Source organism: Hyalella azteca, unplaced genomic scaffold (assembly GCF_000764305.2).
Source record: "Hyalella azteca isolate HAZT.00-mixed unplaced genomic scaffold, Hazt_2.0.2 contig17967, whole genome shotgun sequence".
Lineage (NCBI taxonomy): Eukaryota > Metazoa > Arthropoda > Malacostraca > Amphipoda > Hyalellidae > Hyalella > Hyalella azteca.
In genome coordinates, this window is record NW_025947728.1 from 633,905 (window position 1) to 659,917 (window position 26,013).

General features: G+C 38.0%; 3 protein-coding genes across 4 annotated transcripts in view; 1 reads left to right on the forward strand and 2 right to left on the reverse strand.

Annotated features, from left to right (window-relative positions):
• The window catches only part of LOC108673449 (solute carrier family 12 member 9), a 26,338-nt gene extending 22,008 nt beyond the window's left edge, over nt 1-4,330 (reverse strand). For both annotated transcript variants that reach the window (XM_018161286.2, XM_047885442.1), the window contains exon 1: nt 3,578-4,330. In XM_018161286.2, the coding sequence (XP_018016775.1) occupies nt 3,578-3,694 (117 nt within the window). In that variant the 5' untranslated portion in view covers nt 3,695-4,330. The remainder of the gene's footprint in view (nt 1-3,577) is intronic.
• A 5,356-nt stretch (nt 4,331-9,686) lies between these two features.
• On the reverse strand, nt 9,687-25,224 carry LOC108673443 (muscle-specific protein 20). The gene is made up of 4 exons (XM_018161277.2): nt 25,059-25,224; nt 12,095-12,309; nt 11,159-11,279; nt 9,687-10,499 (listed from the first exon to the last, which is right to left on the reverse strand). The coding sequence occupies exons 1-4, from the start codon at nt 25,086-25,088 to the stop codon at nt 10,308-10,310; spliced, it is 558 nt and encodes a 185-aa protein (XP_018016766.1). The 5' UTR covers nt 25,089-25,224; the 3' UTR covers nt 9,687-10,307.
• Nucleotides 16,480-22,655, forward strand: LOC108673444 (muscle-specific protein 20). Its single transcript, XM_018161278.2, has 4 exons — nt 16,480-16,613; nt 20,573-20,772; nt 21,133-21,253; nt 21,720-22,655. Exons 1-4 carry the CDS (start codon nt 16,608-16,610, stop codon nt 21,903-21,905), a joined length of 513 nt encoding a protein of 170 aa, XP_018016767.1. The 5' UTR covers nt 16,480-16,607; the 3' UTR covers nt 21,906-22,655.
• Nucleotides 25,225-26,013: the final 789 nt, after the last annotated feature.

Below are 26,013 nucleotides of genomic sequence, written 5' to 3' on the forward strand. Positions count from 1 at the left end.
GCCCAAAGCGAAACACCCGTGTGTTTCAAAAACGTTCAGGTGTTTCAAAATTTGCGATTTTGAAACACCTAGGTGTTTCAACGTTAGAACACCGAAAGAAGTCTACGGAGAATGAAACCTTCTTTTCAGAATTTATGCAAAATCCTTGTCCAGCTTCCAGCGCCTGATGAAATTATTTTAACATATTCTACTCCTCTGGTCGATCCCAGTTTAATCCATGGCCGCCTCCATACCAAAATTATGAAAACTATATTTCTCCGTCTCTATCTGATTTCAACGCTTTTCTCCTTCACTGCGAAATTAGTCACATATTCATTCTTTTATAGACATATTTATTACACAATTTATATCGGTATGTACAATCATCATGAAAGTACACTCTTTGTTCTTACCTCTATCGAACTCTGGTTGAAGAAACTATAAGTCGCCCGCCGAGATTTGAACCTCTGCCAAGACTGCAACCAAACGCTCGCGAGCAGGCGCCTTAGTCCACTCAGCTACGGAGACGGCAACTACATAGAGCTGCCGTGTTTGTTTTGTCTTGCGCGCGGTACTACCAGAATAAATCTTCGATTTTATGATCAACTTCTTGTGCGATTGAATGGTATAGACGTTGCTCTTTAACATTACTATTGACAAAAGAACAGCAGTGAGTTGAAACAATTAACCGAATTGAGTTGGGCCAATCAACCGTAAGCAGTATAGATTCGTGGCATTCATGAGCGGCGGCTCCACACAACCACCTCCTACGACAGCATTCGGCGCACTGACCACGCAACGCTTGCCGCACACATATAAGCGCGTCAAGCTCGAGAGGTTTTGAAACGCCCAATTATTTCAAAACGGGGGGCCTTTTTCTCTCAGTGTTGGAATCGATCAGTTGGCATCGGCCACATCGATCGTAAAATGCGTGAATCCATGTCAATCATACCGCATCATTCGTAAAGTGAGCGTCGGCCATATCGCTCGTAAAATGCGTGCATCCGTGTCGATCATTGATCATAAAGTTTGGGCATCAATGTCAATCATTGAGCAACAGCTGCGTCGATCGCGCAAGTGCGTGCATCACTGTCGGGCATTCGCCGAATCAGTCGTACAGCACGTGCCTCAGTATCGATCATCAGACAACGGTCAGATATGCACTTTGGTTTTTCTAGCAAACATTCTGGCAACTTTTTTTCCTGGCATGCTGGAGATCAGTGTGGAATTCTAGAGGGATATTAAATTAACCAGTACACATAGCATATTGGAAAGCAGGACCTGAAAGTGGAAAGTCCAGGAACTTTCCACTTCCAGTCCATTTTATTATATACATTATGCATATCCTATCACTTTTCAACTGTGATTGGTTTATGGGATTGTGATTTTAGCCCCCTTCCAGCTTTCCAGCTGTGATTGGTTAATGGAGTTGTAATGTTATCTGGGGCCATACTTTCAAAAAAAGTTAAGAGATCGTAAGTTCATCAGCCAATCATTGACGGCCTTTCAAGCCAAATCCACCAATCATAGACAAGAAAATAGAGCGTAAGCACTTACGTTCACTCAGCGAGTTTTGAAAGTATGGCCCCTGCTTTCTAGCTGTGATTGGTTGCTGGGGATGCTTTCAAGCTGTTTTTGGTTGATGGGGATGCTTTCCAGCTGTGATTGGTTGTGACCATAAGCCCCTCCCCCAAATATGGTATATGTACTACAGTACTGGTTAACTAAATACTTAACAACTTAAAGTTGATCATTACAAACATAAAGCCTGAAAAAATTTCAAAAAATCCATAAAATAAAAGAAAAATAGAGAATATCTATCAAACAAGAGACATTCAAACAATTTTATAACAAATCTGAGGTACTATACAACTGAAACAGTTTGTCCACTTTTGATCCTCCTCTTCATTTATAGTCAGTCACCTGGCAGAGCACTGTATCTAAGGAAAGCATTCCACCTTGGGTGGAAAGCTTTTTAATAAGTGAACCTCCATTTCTAGAATTCCACCCTGGCTGGAGTACATCCCAAAATGGGCCTCCGGTGCTCACGCCGCACCTTTCAGATTGCGGCGACCGCGACGGGACGCCGATGTAAGGTCGAGATGGCTGATGAAGATCCTCAAAAGACGCCAATGTAAGGTCGAGGTGGCTGATAAAAATTTTCAAAAGATGCCAATATCTCGAGCTAAAAGGCCATACTCTACAGCAGTGTGGAAATCCAGAGGGGTAATATATTAACTGGTAAACATAGCAAATTGGAAAGCAGGACCCAAAAATCTGGAACGTCCAGCCAGTGTGGAAATCCAGAGGGGTAATATATTAACTGGTAAACATAGCAAATTGGAAAGCAGGACCCAAAAATCTGGAACGTCCAGCACACTTCCACTTTCACTCCATCATCATCACTGATGAGTCTCTGCAAGATGCCACAGCTGTTTCTTATGCTGGGGATGCTTTCAAGCTGTGATTGGTTGATGGGGATGCTTTCCAGCTGTGATCTATAACAAACCTGATGTACTATACAATTGAAACAGTTTGTCCACTTATGATCTATCTTTACATTTATAGTCAGTAACATGGCAGAGCACTGTATCAAAGGAAAGCTTTTCAGCTTGGGTGGAAAGCTTTTTTATAAGTGAACTTCCATTCTTAGAATTCCAGCCTGGCCTACCATATGATGTCATAATGATGATGCTGGTATGAGTGGTATCCATGATACTTAGCTGGTCTACTTATAGGAATCAAAATTTAACTAGAAGGAGAGTCTGAAAAACTCTCTGCTAACGTTCTGCTTTGCCACTATGGCTAGGCTACTTAGAGGACTCAGAAGTGAACTTGAGGAAGAGTCTAAAAAGGCTCTGGGCTCTGCTTTGAGTTTGACACTATGGATTGGCCCATTGGATGCCTCTCCTTTCCAGTTTCCACATATAGATATTCGAACGTCACAGACAGGCAGTCTGAGTCAGACAGTGGGAGTGGGTGAATGACCGAGGGCGAGGTACGAGAGTTGGACTTGTGGTTGACAGTCGCCGATATTATCATGAACCGCAGGCGCATAATGAGTCAGCGGCCGACATGCCATGCTCTTGCATGCAATCAAAAGGATACTGTTAAATGCCTGTATACCCATTCTCAATTTCTCTGAAGCTTTGAAATATCTTATTTCAGCACATCATGCACAGCATATGCACATCGAGTTCAATTGTCAACACCAATCAGCTGCTAACAATCAGGTAAACGGCCCACCTTAGACATTCCCGCTATATGACGCAAAGAATTGCGTAATGAGCAACTATCTAAGAAATTTTCGCTATAGCGCTTCTGAAATTCGTTCAATACTAACGTACCAACTAAAAGTTAATAAAAACTACAGTAATACGTATAAAGGCGAAAAGAATGTGATATGCCATAGAAATTGAACATAAATGGACAGTAACCCCTCGTTTCGTTTTTGCGACTCAATCAAAGGAGGTCGTTGGAGCTGCATTGTAAATTAAAATTCCTATGTTCATCAAATATTCAATCATCTTTGACATTCAAAATTAAACTTAGAAATATCTCTTATATAAAAAGAGTTTCTATGACGTAATCAACTCACCAAGTTGATGGTGCGGGTAACCATGTAGGAGTGGCGGCCCAGTTGTCGTTGAATATGCGTGGTCTTCTTTTTGAAAGTTGCAAAAGTGTGCTTAGCAGAGTGACTGCCGATCATCATACTTTTATACACAGATGTAATGAAACGACTTTTCGATTACAGTCATGTAACGAATATTACCCGGAACAATTAGTTATCATATGGAATTATGGCGAATATCGACGTAAATAAAATCCATTGCGTCTATATCATCGCACTAATCGTTGTATTTTTTAACTAAGTTTATTTTGAACACTTTTCTGTGACTATTACGGTACTTCGTGATGGAGGCATTATGTTATTGATAAAATAAATTTTCTGCACATTCAGTCATCAACAAACAAATGTTCTTGTCGGAATAATTCTGCTGATCACTACTTTTTTTCTCTTTCGCACGAACCTGGCGTCTCTAATACATAAACAAATATCATCAAACCGTTTAGAATATCATCTGAAGTTAGCAACTAGAATGGGTATCTCCGACAGAATAGAATCCATAACACTGGATTCAAAATTAGTTTTTCTCAACTACTTTTCTTGCATCACGGTTCATGAAGTAATGTGACGCAAATTACTTCCTACAAGCTCACATTTCGATCCAATTGATTTTGAGCTTCGTGGACGCAAGTAAAGAGATTTATTTGAATAACAATGACAAAAGTTTTGCTTGCAGAATTACGGACCTTCGATATATTTCCGTCAGCTCGGTGTGTTTTATGAACACTGGTCCTGCATCAACTGCGCTTATATCACAGTTTCAGGATAAAATCTCCCTTATTTTCGGAGTACCTGCTGTTCCACTTGCTGCTTTTATCCAGCGACAATGAGTTCATTAACACACTCAACACAAGAAGATAAATTACGTCTGATCACTGCAGTTGGTAACACGTCTCCGACCGGCGGTTCACTGCCACTGAGCAGCGGCACACTTGTGTCGGTCACTGCAGCACGCGCGGACGCTCGAACACCTGATCAACCTGGCCCTCACTATTTTCTCCTGCAGTTGACTGTGTGGAACCGAAATGTATAATTTAGGTGATAATGATTATTAAAATTATAGCTCGATTGTTTGGCGATGTAGGAAGCCTAGGATAAAATTCGTCCATGCGATGGTTTCGCCAATCGTTGGGGACACAATGTGTAAACAACGTGAAAATGCATGTCAAAAAATCATTCGAACATAATCATGTCTCATTCTCCATATTTCTGGTTGACTGAGAAAATTGTCGGTTATTTTCAAAATAAAATAAATTGAAAAGAAAATATTCGAAGCCGATGTTTAATTATCTATCATTGGCTTCGACATGCGCTAATTATCTATCTACTTACAGGTCATGTCGAAAAATAAACTATTAGTTTGATTACAAAATCAAATCTGCCCGTGTCTTTCCATGAAACCATTATTCTTTTTTATAATGAATGAGCATCCATTCAACATCAATCTAATTATTTAAAAAATTATAAGCGGAGAAAACTACACACAAATTCACCATATCTACGTATATTGAAAACGTTTTCAATGTAGATATGGTCAATAAGTTGGAGTTTTCTTCGCTTCTAAATTTAAAGTAAATTTTCGATTTAAGCAATCTAGTGACATTATAGTGACATTACTACAATCTAATTCTTTATGAGGAGAAAAAATTACATTAATTTAATCGCTGTCACTGAAACTTCGCTTATTTGTTTCACGCCTTCACCAAACATAAATACGAGTGTTACATATTTGGGTTGTTCTAGCGCGTAACACCTGTCCCTGTCAGATTGTTGTCCTTAACACCTGCCGTGACGGGCGGGAAATTACCCGAGCCTGAAATTTTATTTACGAATGTTAAAGTCGCGCGGCATTGTAAAACTTGGAGAAATAAAGTGAATTTAAAGAAATAAATTAAATCAATGTTTTATTTTGCAAATTCAAAGTTTATCAAATGAAAAAAAATATAACTCAGTACTCACTGCAGTGAGTGACAGAGAGCGCATTTTCTCGTCGACGAAAACTTGAGATCACGGACGGACGGACAGACGGACGGACAGACGGACGGACAGACGGACATGGCGAGCACAATAGTGCATTTTTTTCCATAGATGAGAAAATGCGCTAAAAAGACTAAATTGTAAAATTAGAGTTTTCCTAGAATTTCTAACCCGGAGTTAATTCGTAATTCCATGTCAAATGTGAGTTGAAGAGGGTCTTTTTTCAGCAAAGCGTTACAGTTTCAGAATATTTTCAGGGTTCGAAATTACCGTTTTCGGAATGAGGATATTGGAAATTCGCAAGGATTGTCTATCCCATAAGACGCCGGGTTAGCCTGTAAGAGGGAAAAAAACGAACTCCTTCTATAGACTTAAGTAAGCAGAACATAACTGTCATGCTTTCTTGGCGAATATTCCTTTGAGTAAACAAAGTATCTTACGTCCATTTTACTAGAATTCCTTATTTATTTACTATAAGAAATTCAAATAAATCCTGTCGACAGATTGGTTTATAAATATCGTTGATATACTGAGTGTCGTTTGCAACGCATTTGCTAGGCAGCTCTTAGATGCCTGGGCGTCGTCTTCATCCTTCAAATCCACGAGGCATCAACTCTTTGCAGCGCCAAGATTAGCAGAGGCGCCTGGGAGTCCCAAGTTCAATTAGACATGTTTGTCGAGACCTTATTTCAGTCATGCTCCCACAAAGGAAGGGGCTGGCAGAGATGCACGGTTGCGCATAATGTGCCGAGCAGCAGCATCTGCAACTGCCACCCATCCGAGGAGAAGCTGCGCAAATCTTAGAGACGAATTAGCGTTTTCTCTGTGAGTGAATCCACTTGTTATCGTTGCTGGAATGAGGAGAGATTAGAGCTCGTGAGCGTGGCTGCGATACGCTGCTTTCTGGGCTCTCAGGGCGACTGCGAAATTCTGGAACTACGCAGTTCCCTTCAAATAATAATAATAATAGTTTATGAATAGTTTCGTTTAATCAAGACATGATGTTATCATCAGAAATAGTTTTCAATATCTTTTGAATTTCAATTGAATTCATAATTAAGATTCAAGTTCTAGTGCTTGCTGCTTAAGCATCAAATAAGTAATTTTTGTAAAATTTTGATACGGGTACAAGAAAAATTCCAAATTTGTGTTTACGTAGCATTGAATCAATGTAGAGTAACCCGACTAAATGACCAGCCTGATACCTCAATGGCACAAAATCTGAATATTAATCTCCATTACGCTTAATTTCTCCACATTAGCGTTCACCGGACCTTGAATAGACGTAATTATTTTCCCCAGGTTACATGGCGGTCGCCGTAATCTGCATAAGATGAGGAGTAAGTGTGCCGTTAATAGTCTTTGCAGGGCAGGAGGTCCGAGGCACTTTCGCTTATGTTCCAAGCCTCGGGAAAGGACTTGGCGACGCTCTATAGGTAATCCATAAACATGACCGTCAAAACGACTTTCCGATATTACTTGTTGAGCTCCCGCTGCGACTCGCTTCTGCCTCACCACCTTACATCATTGGCCTTCACGCGTTAAGGTCTTAAATCACTGGACGAGCCATGCAGGCACAAGTGCGAGGTTTCTGCCTATACAGACTTCTTTGTCTTGAGTTTAAGCATCCGCACGATCCGGTGCTTCTGATGGAAATGGGTTCCGGATATAAATTTGAAGCAATATGTATTACTATATTTGTAACGTTATAATCTATGGTCAACAAATTGCAGAATCTATTTGTTTTCTCTATTTGATTTAATTCGGACAGCCTTACTCATCAAATACTGATAGAGTTAAAAAATGATTGATAGTTTCATTCTTTTTTAATAAAATTTATTGCATTAGCTCTTTTTAATTATGACTAAATACAAAATCTTCGCTAATATTTCGTAATTTCAACTAGCATTTCAGTCATCTCAAATAATGTTATCCTTCTAATTTCCGTAATGACTTGCAATCTGGTGAAATGCATGTTTAAATTCTCTCAACAAAATGTGGATTTTAATATTCGAAATCCACAGAATTTTCAGTTGGCTTTTGTCCAATCTAATAGAATCTCGCAACTTGCTTTTTGACATCGATAAAAAACAACACGCTCAGCTTATATTGGCCATTCTTCAAGAAATTCCAGAAAAACAAATAGATTTCCACCGTTGCGCAATGTCGTGCTTTTCAGGATAACAGACAAAAAACACTAGTCTGGAAAGCGAGTCGCAGACTCATAACTGGACTTGAGATATTTCCATCTAAGTTGTTTGGAAGTCGAACAAGCGAGTCTCCGAAGTCGTACCGCAAACCGATTTGTTTTCGAGGAACTTCTAGCCTAGCGGAAGTATTTCTTCAGAGCGTGTTTTGGCGCAGGCTGAGGATTAGACACAGACTTTCGTCAACAGCTTACAATGACACCGACCGAAGCTAGACAACGATTGCTGGTCGTTCTAAAAGACTGTTTACTTCCAATGGATTTTTTTTCGTTGTTTTCATCAATTCCTCCATTCATTTGCAGCATAGGAGATGAATAACCTGTTGCTCATTCGAATGAATTATGAAATGAAAAACTTAGTTTTACAAATATTGAAATCACCGAAGAATTTTTGAAAGCTCCAAGTTTTCGCTAAAAAGTTCCAAGCGTGTAAAGGATCTCGAGGAAGTCAGCAATTTCTGTAATTGTTGTTATTAAAAATGGACCATTGATTTCCTTGGGGAGTTGTGGTGACATGAATGATACGAATATAGTTTATATACCGGCCATAACTAAAAAATATATATATATATAGGCCATAACATATAGGCCAAGAAAAAATATTAAGAATGAAGTTTTGAACCATGAAACCAATACAAACAAAAATACGTCTCTTTTTTCCCGTGTAAAATGATAATTTTTATTCCAAAATGGGAAACTAAACTGTTATGAAAGTTCGATTCTTCCTTGTATCAAAGAATGTGGAGTTTATCAGGTACATGTAAGCTCAAGTCCATTCAATTATAAGTCATTATAGTTGCTATCAAGAGCTGGATGGGGCGGTTGCTTATTTCTTATGCAAATCCCACAGAAGTCTGAAGGCACTCAATAAAGGGATAGAGAATTAAACACCTCAAGATTTCGCGGCGCTTAGATAAATTGAAATTTCTAACTTTGTAATTGGGTTTGTGAAGAAGGTGCACGAATTTGCATGAGACTTGCGACGGCCAAGAGGATTTTTTGAGGATTGCTACGTTTTTTATGGGGGGGGAGGAGGAAAGGTGCACAATGTTGAACGTTGGTTGGTGTCCGAGTTGTTTCGTCGCTTTTTAATGTCTAGTTTGAAAAGGTCGGTAGGATTGAGAAGTGAAATAATTGTATAGGCGAACTCTTTACTCGAAAAACGAAGTCAATGGTGATGGAAGCCAAACATGAAAATTGTTATTTTGGTAAGCATTTCGATTCTGTTTCCAAAAGGAATTTTAGCCTATGACGACTTTTTTGGTAATTGTTAATTGTTGCAGACCAGAGGTTTGGGCCGAATTCCATGCTTCGAAGACGAAATTAGGTGCATCATCTTGTGAGGTAATATTTTTAAAGCTCCACAGAAGTATATTTGTTTCGGTTTCTAGCAATTTTGCAGCTGTGGTTCAATGCAGCATTTAAGATGCCATCATGCGTGCTGCGACTTGCCTCAGTCACGCTGTACGATTAATCAGGCGAAAAGTTTTAGTGGACGATTTTGAAGCAAATTTGTGGTGATTAGAGAAAATTGTCATCCTGGTGAGGTTTAACGTTGAAAACGCCCATGTTAATCTTGTATTAACACAAAAACACAAACATACCAAACAACGTAAATTTATATACCAGAGTTAATAAGCATCGAATGAACTGTTCAAAGCAAGCTTCTCGACGGTTGCTTCTCATCAATGACCTTGTGTAAGAGATGAAAAGTTATTAACAAATCAGAAGAAAATACTGATTTTACATTATTTAACAACTGTCTCCTCTGTATAAAATCAGCCTTTTAATGTAATGAAGAAAAAATCAGTTTAAACATATTGTTTTCATTCAAATTTTTATTACAAAACAAATGTAATTTCGCATAGCTATAAATAATATTTTGAGAATATTTTCAGAACTATTTTGAAAATATCAAGCGGCCAAGAGAATGCAAAAATTATATGTGGAAACCTGATATTATTGAAGATTCGGTTAACTAAGGAATAGTTCTCATTCTTTTAAGCAGAGACTTGACTTCAATTGTTTCTTACAGAGGATTTGTTGGTATTCTGGGAAGATTTTGCTGGTATTACAAAAAAATTGAAAATGCATTTGGTTTCACAGCGCCTTGATTTCAGACCAAAAATTAGGATGAATTGAGCTTTCATTCTAAAAAAATGTTCAACAATCAAACAATGTCTTTACAAAGTATTTTAGCCTACGTTATGCATAGACATTACGTTCCATTTTCAGTTTAGACTTAGGAATTTAATTACAATCAATAGTCATTTCTAAGAAGATATTTTAGTGCAAAGATTTGTTGTATGCTTTTCTTCCACTGCTTCATCTCTCTCCTACTTTCCAAGCAGAAATTTCCTACTTTTCGAGTAAGAATTTCCTAGTTTTCGTGTAGGACTTTCCTCTTTTCCATGTAGGACTTACTTACTTCTCAAGATGCTCTTTCATACTTTACAAGTAGAATTTTCCTACTTTTCGATTAAGGCTTTCCTACATTTCGAGTCGGACTTTCTTCTATTTATTAAGCAGGACCTTCCTTGTAGCCCCGTAGTTCGAGCCCGCCTGTGAGGCCCCCTTGTTTGAGCCAGCCTGCAGCCCGATAACGCCCTGACCGGCCCGCAACTGCTCTTCGGTCCACTCCCGGGCCTGCGCTTCAGACGGACGTGGCCCAAGAGTAGGTCCGGTATATTCCGGGTGCTTGTATGTCTACAACGAGGATACGGTTATGTTAGTGGAGGACACATTCAATATTATTTTCCATTGAGGATTAAAACATGAATTTGTTTTAAACTTATCTTTAACTTTAAATTTAATATAATTTAATAAAGGGGTAAACATAAACATAAAGGTTTTATTTTACATTGGGTTATTGCATCCATAAGCCTTTACTGCGAGTACTAAATTTCTTTTAAGATGGTTTTCTTAATCGAATATGTATGCGATGAACACCATTAAATAATTTAGCAGCGTGAAGCTTGATTTAACATTAAACTTTTCACAAGCAATCATTTTCACGGTAATAACAAAATTTGACATTGAGAAATATATCCTGAATAATCCAGTAAATAAGCACAGGAAGCAGTTACAGTTCCTCAGTTATTAGAAGTGTAGTCTGTATTTCATTTTAATTGTTAACGATCAACCTTGAGATAGCGACATCAATGTTAAGTTTTTGGCACCTCGTCTAACCATCCTCAGAAATATCAAGAGAATACCTTTTCTCAAACTAACCATACCTAAAAACCGAAACTGAACAATATTCTAATTTTTAATTGATATTTCTATGACCCGATACACATAATATCACGTAATTAATACAGATCTGACGTACACATGGAAATTGACAGTCCAATATATAGACTCACAGTTCGGCCGAGCGCGAAGATTGTCCCCGTGACAGAGGCGATGTCCTTGAACTCAAACAAATCCACGGTCTGGAAGAGGTCAACGTCTGGCACGCCGTACTTATTGCACGCCGCCGTGAACCTCGAAGTAGAAATTATTATCATTATTATTATTCTTATTATTATTGTTATTATTATTATTGTTATTATTATTATTTTTATTATTATTATTATTATCTAATGGTGGTTACGTTCGTTCAATAGATCGTGTGTACTACGTAAAGTACCGAAATGATGATACCGAATGTAATGTTTGGTTTTATGTTGAAATCAATTGAAAGTCTGTGTTTAGTAATAAAGACAGTAAAGTTATTCACGTTATTACATAGGACATTATTGGGACATTGCACAGTTAACCTGAGGGCAGCTGTTCAAAAGTGTTGTGAGCACCTAAATTGCCAATTGATAGGTAAATCAAATATCAGACTTAAACTCCGTGGAGTTGTTAGCATTGTCGCATTTTCTCTTCGCACGAGGGCACGACTGCAATAATGAACAACAATGTCTTGTGAACAAATTAGCACTTAACAAACTGTTGAAATTCTTTTTGTGATAGTTAAGCATTATTTGCAATGTCAGTTGAGAGTAGAAGCTCATATCTTAGAGGCTTGCTCATTAACATAACAAAATAGAATAATATCATAATCGTTGACATTTATGAATTGTGCTTGCAGTTTTAAAGTAATTTCCTTCGATGTTCTATTATAACAACAAACAAATTTTTTAATATCTGTTTATTGGAACGGAGGTCTTTATGTTCATTGGAACGGTCGAACGGTTCTTATTCATCCAATTTATTTCGACTATAATGCATATGAAGGATAGAGTAACCTCCTACAAATTTTTCATGATACCGAATCGCGTTTTCCAAGAATTGCGTCATAAAGAATAGCTCACTTGTTGATATTCTCCATCATCTTGAAGTGGCTGTCGGATGTGCTGATGCTCGTCACTGATCCTGGCAGGAGTTTGTTGATGGCCTTGCATAGCAGTATGCCGTCCCTGAGCTGATATTCATATGGCACGTCTCCCTTAGGAGGAACTTCTCCAGACACGGCATAAAGCCACGCTAGAGCAGCTTGCTCCTGCTCAGCGTCGCGCTTGCTCAGCGTCTGCAAATTTTGGATGCAATTTAATAGCATGTTTTGACACACCAGACTCTGTAGACATGAAAGAATTAAGTCATTACTTAATATAATAGCCTATATAATAGCTCACTTTACGACCAGCACAAAAGCTGTAGAAAATGCTTGTCGTTTCAATGCAGTTCTCATTCTGCCCATGTTGGTACACTAGCTGGTTGGGCTTTTTCAATTATGTCAAGATATTTTGAATCCAAATGCATTCATTCAAAACAAGACTACTGTCAGGTTACGTAACCTAAAATGACCAAGTAGACATTTACGGTCACAATATAATCCGAGGAGCAAGCAAATTATCCATAAATTTGTTTAAAGATTCCTTTTTATTCCGCGTTCTGTGGCAATGAATATTTATGGTTCACTGATATATATACCAAATTGATAAAATTGCAAAATTTATTTCTCGGGACTAATTTCTACGGATAAATTTAGGTAATGCTGCGCATATCATGTTACAAAGTTATGTAGGAATAAAATAAGACTCCGATCATAAAAATATTACTTACGGGTGTTTTATTTAAGGGTTTAATAGGTTCAAATAAAGTTTATATCCAATTTCATTAAGCTAAGCGATCAGCCACTAGACCCTGCGTTGCGGTCGTAATTCACTGGACGTGTCAGCGGAAATAAGTGAATAAATACGAGCGTTCAGCTGAACGTCACACGTGTGTAGCACAACGAGTTGGCGTCTCGCCTGAACGCGGCCAGGTAACTTCTCCACGCTAAATTTAACGCTCGTTCGTTACTCTTCTACGTGAAGTGCTTGAGGAGCGTCACATTAGCAGCCGGAAGGTTTACAGGCTTCTAATAAATATTGCGCGGACGAAGGGTTTGTTATTTCCGAGCAGTGAACGGTGAGCTAACGAAGCTAAAATAGCGTTGCGCTCGGACGGATGTTAGGGAAAAAATCGGAATATTTAGTCGGCTGCTAAGCCTCAATTACACGTTCTGAGTTCGTGAATGATATCATGCATGAATGAGCCTCACATTTTCAAATAAAAATTCTAAATATTTTATAATACGAATGTATGAGAATATAAAATTATGAAAAATGTTATTTGTAACTTCACTGACACATCTGTCGGATGGCATTGCACAGCAAACGTGTTTTGCATTTTTGCAGAAATGGCCTAGGTTTGAAGTTCAAATATTCAATCATTTAAGGCAGGTGAAATTTACATTTATGATGAATTATGATTGAGATATTTCATCTAATCTCCGTTTTCGTCTTAGCAGGCCGAACATCGGACGTATACATGTACAGCTGTGCGATGTAACGCAATGATTCCATTTAAACTACACAAGGAATATTTTTGTTCGAGAGACTAATATTCACACTGTTCGAAATATTAGTTTAGTAAATTATTAAATACCTGAACATTTGAACATTATGTTAATGTCTTGAATATCACACAGAACTGAATAGAGGCAACACATGCAGTAAGTGGATCTTAACTCTCAAATAGCAAAAAATATTACTCAGTACTCACTGCAGTGAGTGCCAGAAAGCGCATTTTCTCGTTGACGAAAACGTGAATTCACGGACAGACAGACGGACAGACATACGGACGGACGGACATGGCGAGCAAAATAGCGCTTTTTCCGATAAAAGAGGAAATGCGCTAAAAATTTACGTTATAAGAGTTCTGTGAAAAAATTATGCTGGCATCGTTCATATTGTAGAAAATTCTTGATCCCAATAGCAATCCAATTATCTCATGTCGAAAGTTTTTGTGTATTAACGTGAACTGTCATCGCGGGAGTGACGATAAGGAGGTAGCAAAGCATGGGCCTCCTCTCGTTTCTTTGGATAGAAAAAAAACTTGCTGTGGCCACGAAATCAACAAGCCGGATCTCCAGGACGATTTTGTGCATCAGTTCGTATCAAATGTGCTAGTGCGTGGATTGTGAAATGATGTATATTGTATATTACTTTTGAATATTGCATTAATGTATATAGTCCCTGTTAATTCGTTAATTCTGATATATAACCACTGACATGCTGACATGAGAATGAAGATGAAAGCACAATGTTATGAATACTATAAACCAACATTTTACGCACTAAGGTGTTGCACATTTACCAAAAATGATTATTTTTAGTATATAATAAAATTACTATTTTGGATACAAACAGTATCATTATTGCCACAAAAGTTACGAAATCACCCGATATGCGTCTGTACATTTATACATGAAATTAAAAATTTACTATTTAAGACTTAATTTCAACGAACAAAAAGTCGATTTGCAACATTTTCAACATTAACTTGAATCAATTTACTTCATTTATAAAATCTAAAACTGCTCCTTAGAATCATATTTCGTTGTAGGTACGAATTCGCTCTTTAAAATCCATTTTGAAGCTGATTGTACATCAATACATTCCGCTTGAACACAAAACAATGATGAGTATCTAGTCCGGGCGTCTTCAGTTCCGATAAATTTTCTCGACCTATTTCTTTGGAGTCTCGGCTTTAGAAGTAAGGTACGAGGTGCACTTATGAGCCTGCTGGCTTTGCTGCTGCAGGGATTCACTGTAACTTTGCCCATTGAGGAGCGAGATGATGGAAGGCCCAGGAAGAGAACAAAGAAGCTGAGGTCGGAAGGGTAATCATATCTAAATGGAGTTCTTTTGTTTAGGCACCTTGCCTTCGGACGGCCACCTCTCTTTTCTGCAATGAGCGATGAGGCTTCTTTTCTCTTCTTCTCTTCTGTGCAGTGAGCGATGAGGCTTCTCTTCTCCGCTTCTCGTCTCTTCATCTCTTATTTTCTTTTCCTCTTCTCTATTTCTCTTCTCTTTTCATGTCTTCCCATCTCTTCTCCTCTCTTCTGAGCAGTAGGCGATGGGGCTTCTCTTATCTACTCTTCTTCTCTTATTTTATTTTCCTCTTCTCTATTTTTTTCTCTTTTCATGTCTTCCCATCTCTTCACCTCTCTTCTGAGCAGTGAGCGATGGGGCTTTGCACAAATAAAGAAAAATCCAAGGTGGCTGGTATTTTTGAGGAAAACTATAATTTTTAGGGTACAAGCTGTGGTGTAATTTTGTGGAATTTTTACTTCTAAAAGTTTTTACTTTGAGTAAAATATTTTAATTATTCAAAAGAGGGAAGTGAACTCCTAAGGCACGGTTTGGTTGTGGGGTTTTAATAATCAGAAATTAATGATCGAGCTCTCTGTTAATTTTGAGTTTTGATTGACAACTTTAATTAAAAGGAAATTGCCTCTATCTTCGTTTGATTGAAAGATCAATTGAGGAAAACCTCGAAACTCCTCGGTAGTTCGAGTCTTCATCACAATTCGTTTGCTGCTGTGAACCTATCGAACCTTACTTATTTTGCCAACAAAGCATCATAATCAGACCGATAACGGTACAAATACTACGGCCAATTTTCGTTTCATTGCATTTGCGACAATCGAACGCCATTTAATAGCGTTGAAGGAATTGTTAATTAAAAATTATTTTAGCAACGTACCCAAATCTTGCCCAATAAAGTGACAATTATTATTATGTGATCATCGCAGCCTTGAACACCGCAAAAAAACTAATTTAATTAATTGCCCTTTCCACCATTTCACACTTACAAGTTTTGCGATAATAGCGAATCAATTTCCCAGCAATATGATAGCGTCTTTAAAACTTAACAAGATGGCGTCGCGAACTATATCTTTAGTGCACATTTTATGCTCGTCGCATAAATTACTTAAGTAACAGTACGCAATACCATCCCTTTTGCGCACATATCACGTGCACCGAACAAAATACTGAAGAAAGACTTTCGCAATAATTTAGCGTTACTGCACATATTATGTGCAACACAGATACTACTTCAGGGAGCATTGCGCAATACTATCGCGTTATTGTGTACTTCATAACTATCATAGATATTATTAAACTCAGCGCAATGCCATACCATCGCGCTATGGAGCATTTCACTATTTCAGAGATAATATAGACGAGAGTGTCACGCAATGCTATCGACGTATTGCACATTTCATCCACCCCAGAGATAACATACAAGAAAACAAGAAAATATCAGGCATAATCACGCTTGCAAGGTCGCGTGCCAAGCCAAAGCTCAGGTGCGCCCGAGGTTGTGGGTGTTGGAGGCGCTGCCTGCCCACCTCAGCCGCTGCCGGGCCGCTGCTGCAGTAAAGTTTGGCACCGCGGCCCAGTCTCGTGAGATCCGCCGTATACGACTCAGCTGGTGGCTTCAACCAACTTTCATCTGGGATACTTGTACACGTAGAAAGAACTACTAGCCAGCATGGTGGTAAGTTATGAACTTTGATATTTAGAATTCGAGAATAATTAGGTTCATCGGATGAATCTCGTTCGGTTTTAGTCTGTATCATCGTACTATCAGTTTTAAATACTGATTTAACTGTTGATGAGCGTGTGGGAATTTCCTTAGTTGACAGGAATTCTGTCCTGGGTTTCAAGGTTGAAAAAACGGACAGATTACTGATCTCCTCTGAAACAGAATTGTTGACCGGTGTATAAGCGGGACATGAAAATCTTGATTCCGATCGTGACAATAATTAATTCCTTCTTATGTAATACAATCTTCTGTACTTCCTATGGGTAGAATTAACAAGTTAAATAACATTACTCAACCGTGCTTGGATGAAATAATTATAGTTGATGTAATGACTATAATGACTACGGTTGATGTAACTAAACATCTTTGTTCCAGTAACATTAATCGAAAGATGAATTTAAACTCCACTGATAATGCGATTTTCAATAAAATTTGTTCCCCACATTGTGCAATTTCTTCTATACGTTTATTCATAACATGCGAAAGGCGTCAGCCAATTTCTGGGAAAATTAAACGCTGCGAACCAATTCTCTTTCCGCCAATAATGTATGACATTTTAACTTATAATATGACATTTTATCTTTTTTTATAACAGCTGCTACCTAGTACAAACATTGTATTCGCTGCACACTCCTGTCATAGTCATTATGACTGACTGGGCTCAAGTTTTGGGGTAAATTTACATCTTTTACGTTTAAAATTTAGACGTGTTCGCCGGGTTTGAACTCCAACTTCATTTATCTCCCAATTAAACTTCAAAAACGTATCAGCCGAAGCACTATTTTTTGTGCATATTCACTTTAGTGCTTTTAAGTAAGAAGCAAATATAATTCACTATTGTGGGTTCAAAACATCCATTCATGACTTTAAATTATATGCTATTAATGCGCTACAAATAAATCGATAAGAAATTTTGATACAAATCACATTTAGGACTTAAAAATCTGAAAAAGTTAGTACCCAAAGCAAAAAGCTCGTGTTAAGCCCTATATACAGTTGTTGCACTAGAAGATTTATGAGCGATGTTGTGACATTTCACGCCAGAAGCGAACACCTGTGCCCGAGTCAGACAAGCCATTGCACTGGCAGTGTTTGTAATTCTTAGCCATCCCAACTGTTTGTACAGCTCTTTAACCGAACTTTTATGACTTCACTTCTAAGTTGGCTGAATCAGTTCCCAAAGTGGATCAGATCATTTCCTATGTTTTCGTTGTAGTTTGATTATCTGAACGCACGTGCTAGGAAATCAGAGATCAAGCAAAAAAGCAATGCAATGAGTATTCGTCCTGATTAAAAACACGGAACTTGTTTTAATAATAACCAATTGCAGTTTTGTTCTATGTCCGATGATATCGGTAATGCCGAGCCCATATTCATTACTATTAATGTGTGAGAGAGCTCACCGCTGCTATACCGAAATCTATGAAGAACCCAGAAAACGGAAGTTGAAAGTAAAATAACTATTTTAATGTAACATCTAACAACAAATTAATACTGTGATAAGAGGCCCTACAACTGAGGTATTTGCTACCTCAGTTACCAAGATGAGATGACGAAAATAGTCATGAACACACTCATGAGAGACAGGCGGAGCAGCGGTGTATTTATACGCCATCTGGTGCAGTCATCAGGGCCCGACAGGTGGCAGCGAACGCCACCGATATAAAAAACTTCACGATATATCTAAAAACCACAGAACGTTTGAAAGAAGGTGTCAACTTCCATTATAAATTATCGACAAAATGACAAAAAAACAGATGAAGATTTTAAAAAAATATAACTCAGTGCCCACTGCAGTGAGTGACAGAGAGCGCATTTTCTCGTCGACGAGAACGTGAAGTCACGGACTGACAGACAGACGGACAGACGGACGGACATATCGAGCACAATAGCGCTTTTTTCCATAAATGAGAAAATGCGCTAATAAACGGGAATAAGTGATCCCAAGGCAACTATATTCAGTGCAGCATGGGAGATTAATAAACCATTTTTAAGTGCATACAATTTTTGAGCAATTAATGATATTAAAATATTATAAACGGTTTAATAATTATCTCTCAAATCACAACAATACCATTCATATGCTTTGTTAAGAAGTCACCTTTTAAATACTGCGGAACTTTCAATCGTAAGTAAATACGAGTTAGCCATTCATTTCTTTCATCGTTGGAAAATTTTGCGCAAGATTTGTTTGAAAGATCGCCTCAATTAAGGTTAAGCTCATCAGAGGCGAGAAAGCGCCCTGTAATTTAAGACTCGAACCCTCATGTTGCTTAAAAATTTTCCCTTAATTTCTAGAAGCGATATAATCGAGCACCGCGATTCCAAAGTCTTGGATGCGAATAAAAGTTGGCAGCGGCGCCGAGAGTCGCTCTTATAATTAAGAGCTGGAGTTAATGAAGCGCTTTGCCGCCACAGATTTACGGAGCTGCCGCCCGATGGAATCTCTGGAAAAATAAAAGTGAATTTCTAACATATTGAACGTGACCTAAATCAAACGACGATTTTCATTGGCAACGGACAATTACATTGGCATTGTGGTATTAAGTGGATTAACTGAAATATTGCTTTGAACTAATCTTATAAGGGTGACTTTTTTCTGAATTTTTACGTAAACTTTTTTATATAGATTCTTAAAGGAATCTCACTCATATGAATTAAACTAGCACACGAATACAAACCAAAATTTAAAAAAAAACTTGAATACATGTGAAAAGCATATCAAGTGATTGATACTCAATTGTTATAAATATTGCTCACCCTGTTCTATGAGCAATCGAGAATCAGAACATAGATACATTTAAAAGCCAGTAAAGATACGAGGATAATTAAAATGAAATAAAAAGCTCAATTATTCTTCCCCGAGCGCGTGCCAAGTTCATGTCCTCAGTCAGCGCCCACAATATTACTCAGGTTGCAATTTTTTTTATCTTCGTTACACCAATTTCTTCTTTTTTTTTCTATGAAATTTCCACGAGTTTGGGCTTCTCTTCTTAAAATTAAATCTATGTAATAATTAATTCTATGAACATTTACTTGTACAGAATTCTATATTCCTTCATTGAGAATTCTACATAACATTTGTAAACGTCATTATTCATTAAATTTTAGAAAACTTTTGTCACTCCAATACGTAGCACAGATAATCACCAAAAATTACAAACAAGCTTTTAAACAATTTTATTAGTAATATTGTTGCAAGAAAATTCGTTCACCAACTCGAAATTTCCTACATATTGCTGTAGAGTTCTAGGAAATACAACGAAAATTAATTTCCCCAGTCGAGCAGTTATATTCAGAATTGCTAATCGCTTCGTTGTTTCCCTGTAAATAGGTTTTCGCTATTTCGGGGCTTGAAGCCGAAATTTTACAACGAGTAAGATTACACGATTGTGTCTCTTTAAGTGGCATTGTTAGGTTATAGGTGTTTAATGGCTTAATTTTCATTCATATATAATGAATTATTCTATATACTGAAATTGTTTTGGGCAAAAATCGTGTAGCTGTCACGATCCTAGCTGCACGGGCGCTCAAGTGAAAAGGGAGCCGCAGTCGTGCATCATTTCAACCATGATTTTGTGTCTCGTTTGTCACGAATTATTTTCAGCCGACAATAAGTATTCTCGTAAAACGAAAAGAATTTTCCTCTCTTCTCATATTCCTGAAATAATTTCTGCATTTATGATAAGTTCATGCAAATCTCTTACAACCTAAAGCATATTACTTTGCGTAGTTCCAGTATAATCTATTAAAATAATAATAGAGAAACTCTCAACAAGAATAATTAATTAAGTCTCTTAAATATATTTTTCAAATTTAGTTCCCTATTATCACATGTCCCCACCTCGATTTAACCAATCTGTGTAATTGTTTAATTATTCTATGGTTCATCCGTATTATTATCTATTCAGGGCCGAAACAAGGAGCTGGAACAGGAGGTGCTGGACTGGATCGCCGCGGTGCTGGAGGAACCCTTGCCGCCAGGTGCCTTCGAAGACGTTCTCAAGGACGGAGTTATTCTCTGCAGACTTATGAACAAACTCGAGCCAGGCTCCGTGAATAAAATACAGACCTCGGGCGGCTCATTCAAACTCATGGAGAACATCGAGAGGTTGGTCCGACCGTTCACGAACTAGCTCAAACATTTTTGTTAGTGGGGCAGTGAAGATGTATTTATTAGGTTAAATTTAACTGTACTGACATCGTTAATGATTGACCTTTACTAACAATCAGCAATGCATAAACAATTTTAGTTTGACAAGAAATTATTAAAATTGAATCAGAAAATATGCTGTAGAATCACCATCATAATTATATATACGAAGGTTATTATTACCTTTGGGGACTTTTGAGAATTGTTGCAAGTAAAGCACGTGAGTTTTGCCGATTTCAAAGAGACGCAATAGAATCGTTCACATAAAACACAAAAGAATATTGAACATTTCTCCTAAAAAAGTATCATTCTCCTCAGATTCCAAAAGGCAGCCAAGAAATACGGCGTCCCTCACGAAGAAATTTTCCAGACCGCGGACCTGTTCGAGCGACGCAACATCCCGCAAGTGGTCATCTCTCTCTACTCCTTGGGCAGAATCGTGAGTTCCAGTCCATTGGCATTTGCTCTGTTCTCCTAAGACTCTAAGGAGATCTGTTCTCCTTTGATCTGTTCTCCTTTGATCTGTTCTCTTAAGAAACTGTTCTCCTAAGGCTCTAAGTGCAAAGCTTTGATGCGTAGCTTGTCTGTGCTTATTCTCAATATTGTTCGACACGGATAATCATAGAATATTTCATTAGTTACAAGTTTAGATGCATCAAAATTTTACATTCTTTGTGATTATTAAAGAATGAAAATTATCAAAAGAAATAAATTTTCTTCTAAATGTTGGAAGTGAAACGAAAGAACTTCCTTTCAGTTATGCCTAGGCGTTTGAGTAGAGAGTTCATTTTCATCGATATTCAATTTACCAATATCTGGAATGGTCAATCGGTCATTTAAAGTATTACTTTCTCAGCATATATCGTACTGATGCGTTAAGTTCAATCGTATCTCCATCCCTACAGACGCAGAAGCATCCAGAGTACAAGGGCCCATCCCTGGGGCCCAAGATGGCGGAGGCCGATAAGAAGGTCTGGGACGAGGACCAGCAGAGGGCCCTGAGAGAGGGACAAATCGGCCTTCAGATGGGCCAGAACAAGGGCGCGACCCAAGCGGGTCAGGGGGCCTTTGGCAACAGCCGGCACATGTAACTAATATTATGTACATCATCGGCAAGTCTAATGAATTCAACCAAAAATACGACTATATGCTTCAAGAAAGGTCAATTTGAAACCATTTATTGATCAAAGGTCTCATTTTTATCGTACTGTTATGTCACAAAGAACCAAAATATGCGAGCTCATTAGTTCGTCTCAGAGTGATCGCATGGAATTCATAATGGGTGTTGATGTTACGTGAACGTCTGTAAACGAGAAAGCTCGTTGAAGGCTATATCTGTTGGGTGCTAAAGTCGAAAGTAGAGTTCTAATATTAAAGCACTAATTTCCAATTTCATCATTCTTGTTTGGCTATGTAAAACGCAATTCAGAAATAACTTTTTTATTTTCATCAGCAGAAATTGTTTAAGTGATGCCAAATAAATTAACGCGCTACATGCAGTGTTACGATCGATTCACTACAATCTTTACTCTCACTATCCAATTAGTCTATAATCTCCCATAATCAGGAAAGTTTGTTTTAAAATAAGGTAGAATATATGGTTTAGGTTTCTAGATTTTGTTCCGAACCTTTGAATCTTCCTAAGTTAACTTTATTTTATAGTGTCTCATATTCGTGGATGTTTTTCGCCTCAAAGTTATATTTTTATTTACTTCTTTGTCCTCGTAGCTCAACCGTCTACAGTAATCTCCATTAATGTTCAGTCTATGAGATTGATTTCATAGTGTACAGAAATCATTGTATTAATAAATTCGATCCAATAAAATCTGATATTAGGCTTCTTTATGCTAATTTATGTGCTAAAATACCTACTGCATTGAGTTAACTGGTAATTAACATTTCACGTCGTGGGCCGCGACGATTTCGCAATATTCCAAACGAACCTGAGCCTTTTCGCCTAACGGAAAGTTACCAGCAATGTCAACATAATTCCGGTAATTAATTTTTCTTATTTTTTGAGCTCGCTGCTAGTATAAATATTTTAAATACTTTGAAGTCGCAAAGTTTACAAACAATATTTGCAATTATGAGAACCACAAATAAATGTTATATGCAGTTGCATATGCCGATAATGAAAACTTTATGCACTGTCCACTAAAAACTGCTGATTGGTTTATACTGAATTTATTACGATGCAAGCTTTGCGTAATCACGATGACCAAGTGTTATAGAATGGGGAAAATATACAAACCCAGTAATGTTGATGATAAAACGTAGATAATAAACTGTCTCTTGAAGAACAAGATAGGCCACTGTTACAATACTATGATCACGTCAAAGAAGTCTAGTTTCAAGATAATCTGCACGAGCCATGACGCCATAAATTGTAATATAACTCTGTATCAAAACTAGCGAATACACAACAAATTTTGCGACTGTAATCTCGAATCAATCTCTGTAAACTTTTTCAGCGTTTGTTACTGAAAGCAAATGCTTCTCGATCGATTAGGCTGGACGTACAATCTGGTTAATAATTTTCTTGCAACATTAAATACTGAGCAGGCAGAAGCTGCTGCAATAATCAAATAATTAGCTTGGCGCAGCCCACTTCAACAAACGCTTGCAACATGACACAAGCCAGGGTTGCTGCAACATGGGCTGCACAAGCCAGCATGGCAGTTCGAGAGTCAATATACTGAGCTCGCCTCATTGCTTGCTCAGCATTAGCATTGCCAGCATCGCCCTCCTCAACCGAACTGATGCGGGCAGCTAATGACTTCCTGCACTACAGCAACACTCGATATAAGCTACATACGCCAGGGTGACTATATACACTTCACCGAGCTATTATATATTGCTGGCAATGCTCATTTATCTTCGCTGAAATATTCATGAAGGAAACATTCACTAATCTTTGCCGAGCTATTCCTACAGACAACAGTTACTGATAATTGAATAGATCGAGCAGCGTCCCTTATTCTTCACCGCACCCTGCATGAGGACAGCTAACGGTACTCTTCATCTAACAATTCGCGAGGGAAACACCCGTTACAACTATCAAGAGAAAAACTGATGTCTGTATTTTCAAAAACGTCCATTACTAGGATATTCAACAGTGTTGTAAAGAATATGGTTCTTTGTTCGGGGGATTGTTCGGAATGAAAACTCTTAGATGACTAAACGGCTTATAAAAACAAAGAATGAACAATTGGAACGATAAGTTGAGGGTATTCGAACTTATAAACAATATTGAGCTCTTAATCAACGTAAAAAAATAAAATGATCATAACTTAAGTAAATGATTACGTACCAAATTGCTGAACTCTTTACGGCAAGTTCTGGTTAGAGACAAAGTTTTGCATAAGCTTGTCGACTCTGGTCCTATCTGAGAGGTCTAAATCTTATGAGCACGAGATAAGTATGCTCCGTTATATTCTTTACAAGTGTAAATCTCGCCACTGTTTACCGATCTTTTGTATGGTGCAATTCTCGTAACTGCATACCATACCTCTTAACAGATAAATCAATTTTCTGTTTTCTACAACGCATTTTTTAGAAGTGAATTTCTTGCTGAGCTACTCCGCGGTAATTAATTGGGCAAGACTTCATCCACGGCATCACAGAATGGGAGTTCTTTTTAGAATTTATACAGGTTAAGGCGCTCTTACGTTACGGAAAGATCACTCCGATTAACTTATAGAGACATAATTGCACCACTTAATTCTTTTAACATTTAAGCTGCACTTTTGCTGCGTACACTGACCAGACATTAGACGATAACATGCCACGATAATTCTGTAATGAATGTCCAGGTTTTGGATAATTAAATCATGGATTGACAATATTTATAGCATCGGCAAAATTTTTAGGCCAGCAAATTGGTGCTTCTGAAAAGGCAAATCAAGTTCTGATGTGGCTCATTTATCCTGATCGGTGTAATAAATGATCGCACAAGCTTGTCAATCATATTTCTGACACATTTTTCCATATTTTCCATTTTTATTAATAGGAAAATATAAATTCTAGTGTGTAATACTTGCAAACAGAATCGTTTCTTGGATACTTTTTTCGAGCAAATCCTAACAGGCACTTACGAACATTTCTTACACATGAAGGTGTCCACAATTCATGCATACTTTTTTAGATGAGCTTGTCTATACTCTTCAATCACTTCCTCAAGTATATAATTATACTCATTCGGACTCATCACCTGGACTGAACTTACCTGAAATAGAATTACTTACCTTAGCAAATACTTGACGTTGCAATGCCATGATCCGAGATAAAAAATTCGGGCAAATTTTTGAATTTCCAAAATACGAAATTCAGACGATTAAGAAAATTCGGCACGAAGAAGACCGAACTTGCATGACATGCAGCCGGCACTGTAATGAGGAGATAGCCGCGATGTTAGCTCTAATATAGCCGGCTAGCCGCCGTGTACAGACATGGCGCAACCTATGTACAGACATGGCGCACCACCTCATTTTCTCTATTTTTGGTCACCACGTCAAGGTGTTTAACTAACTTTGGTGGCGCCCACGTTCGTCCCACACGTCCGTGGGACTCAGCGGGGTTGGTATGTGGGCCATGTTGGCGCATCGCCATTATAACATCGCAAAGAATTATCAGTCATTTAAATGGTAATAAAATGAGGGTAAAATCAGCGTTTGCACCTTACGGTCATGCCTTAAAAATTTCGTTTTCCCTTCCAGTTATGCTTTTTCAAAAATCAGTCAAGGGAATAGAACATTTAAAATTAGTCACCGAATTAAAAGATTAAGTTCGAGATGTTTAACTGAAGAATTGTGGTTACCTCGAGTATTTTCAGTTGTCGTTATTTAAAAAAATATGTCGTAAAGTTCGCCCCAGATAATATCTGGAAGGTGCCACGAATAAATTAATTTAATGTGGATCAGTGAATTTAAACAATCAATCCTTGGGCCCGCTGTAGCCCCAGTCCCTTCATCCAACTAAGAACGCTGCTGAGAGCCAGTATGTGGTGGCAGCAGTAGCGCACCGACCTCTCAGAGAACTAACAACAAATATGCATATTTTCTCTTAATTTTTTGGAAAACTTGGAAAAGTTTGAATGTTGTTCGCATTCTTCATTCACTCGACATGTATTTTTAACGTCATTGAGAGGCATGCAAGAGCTCGACGCAAACAGTCCAATGTAAACAGAGCCACGGCGTCTAA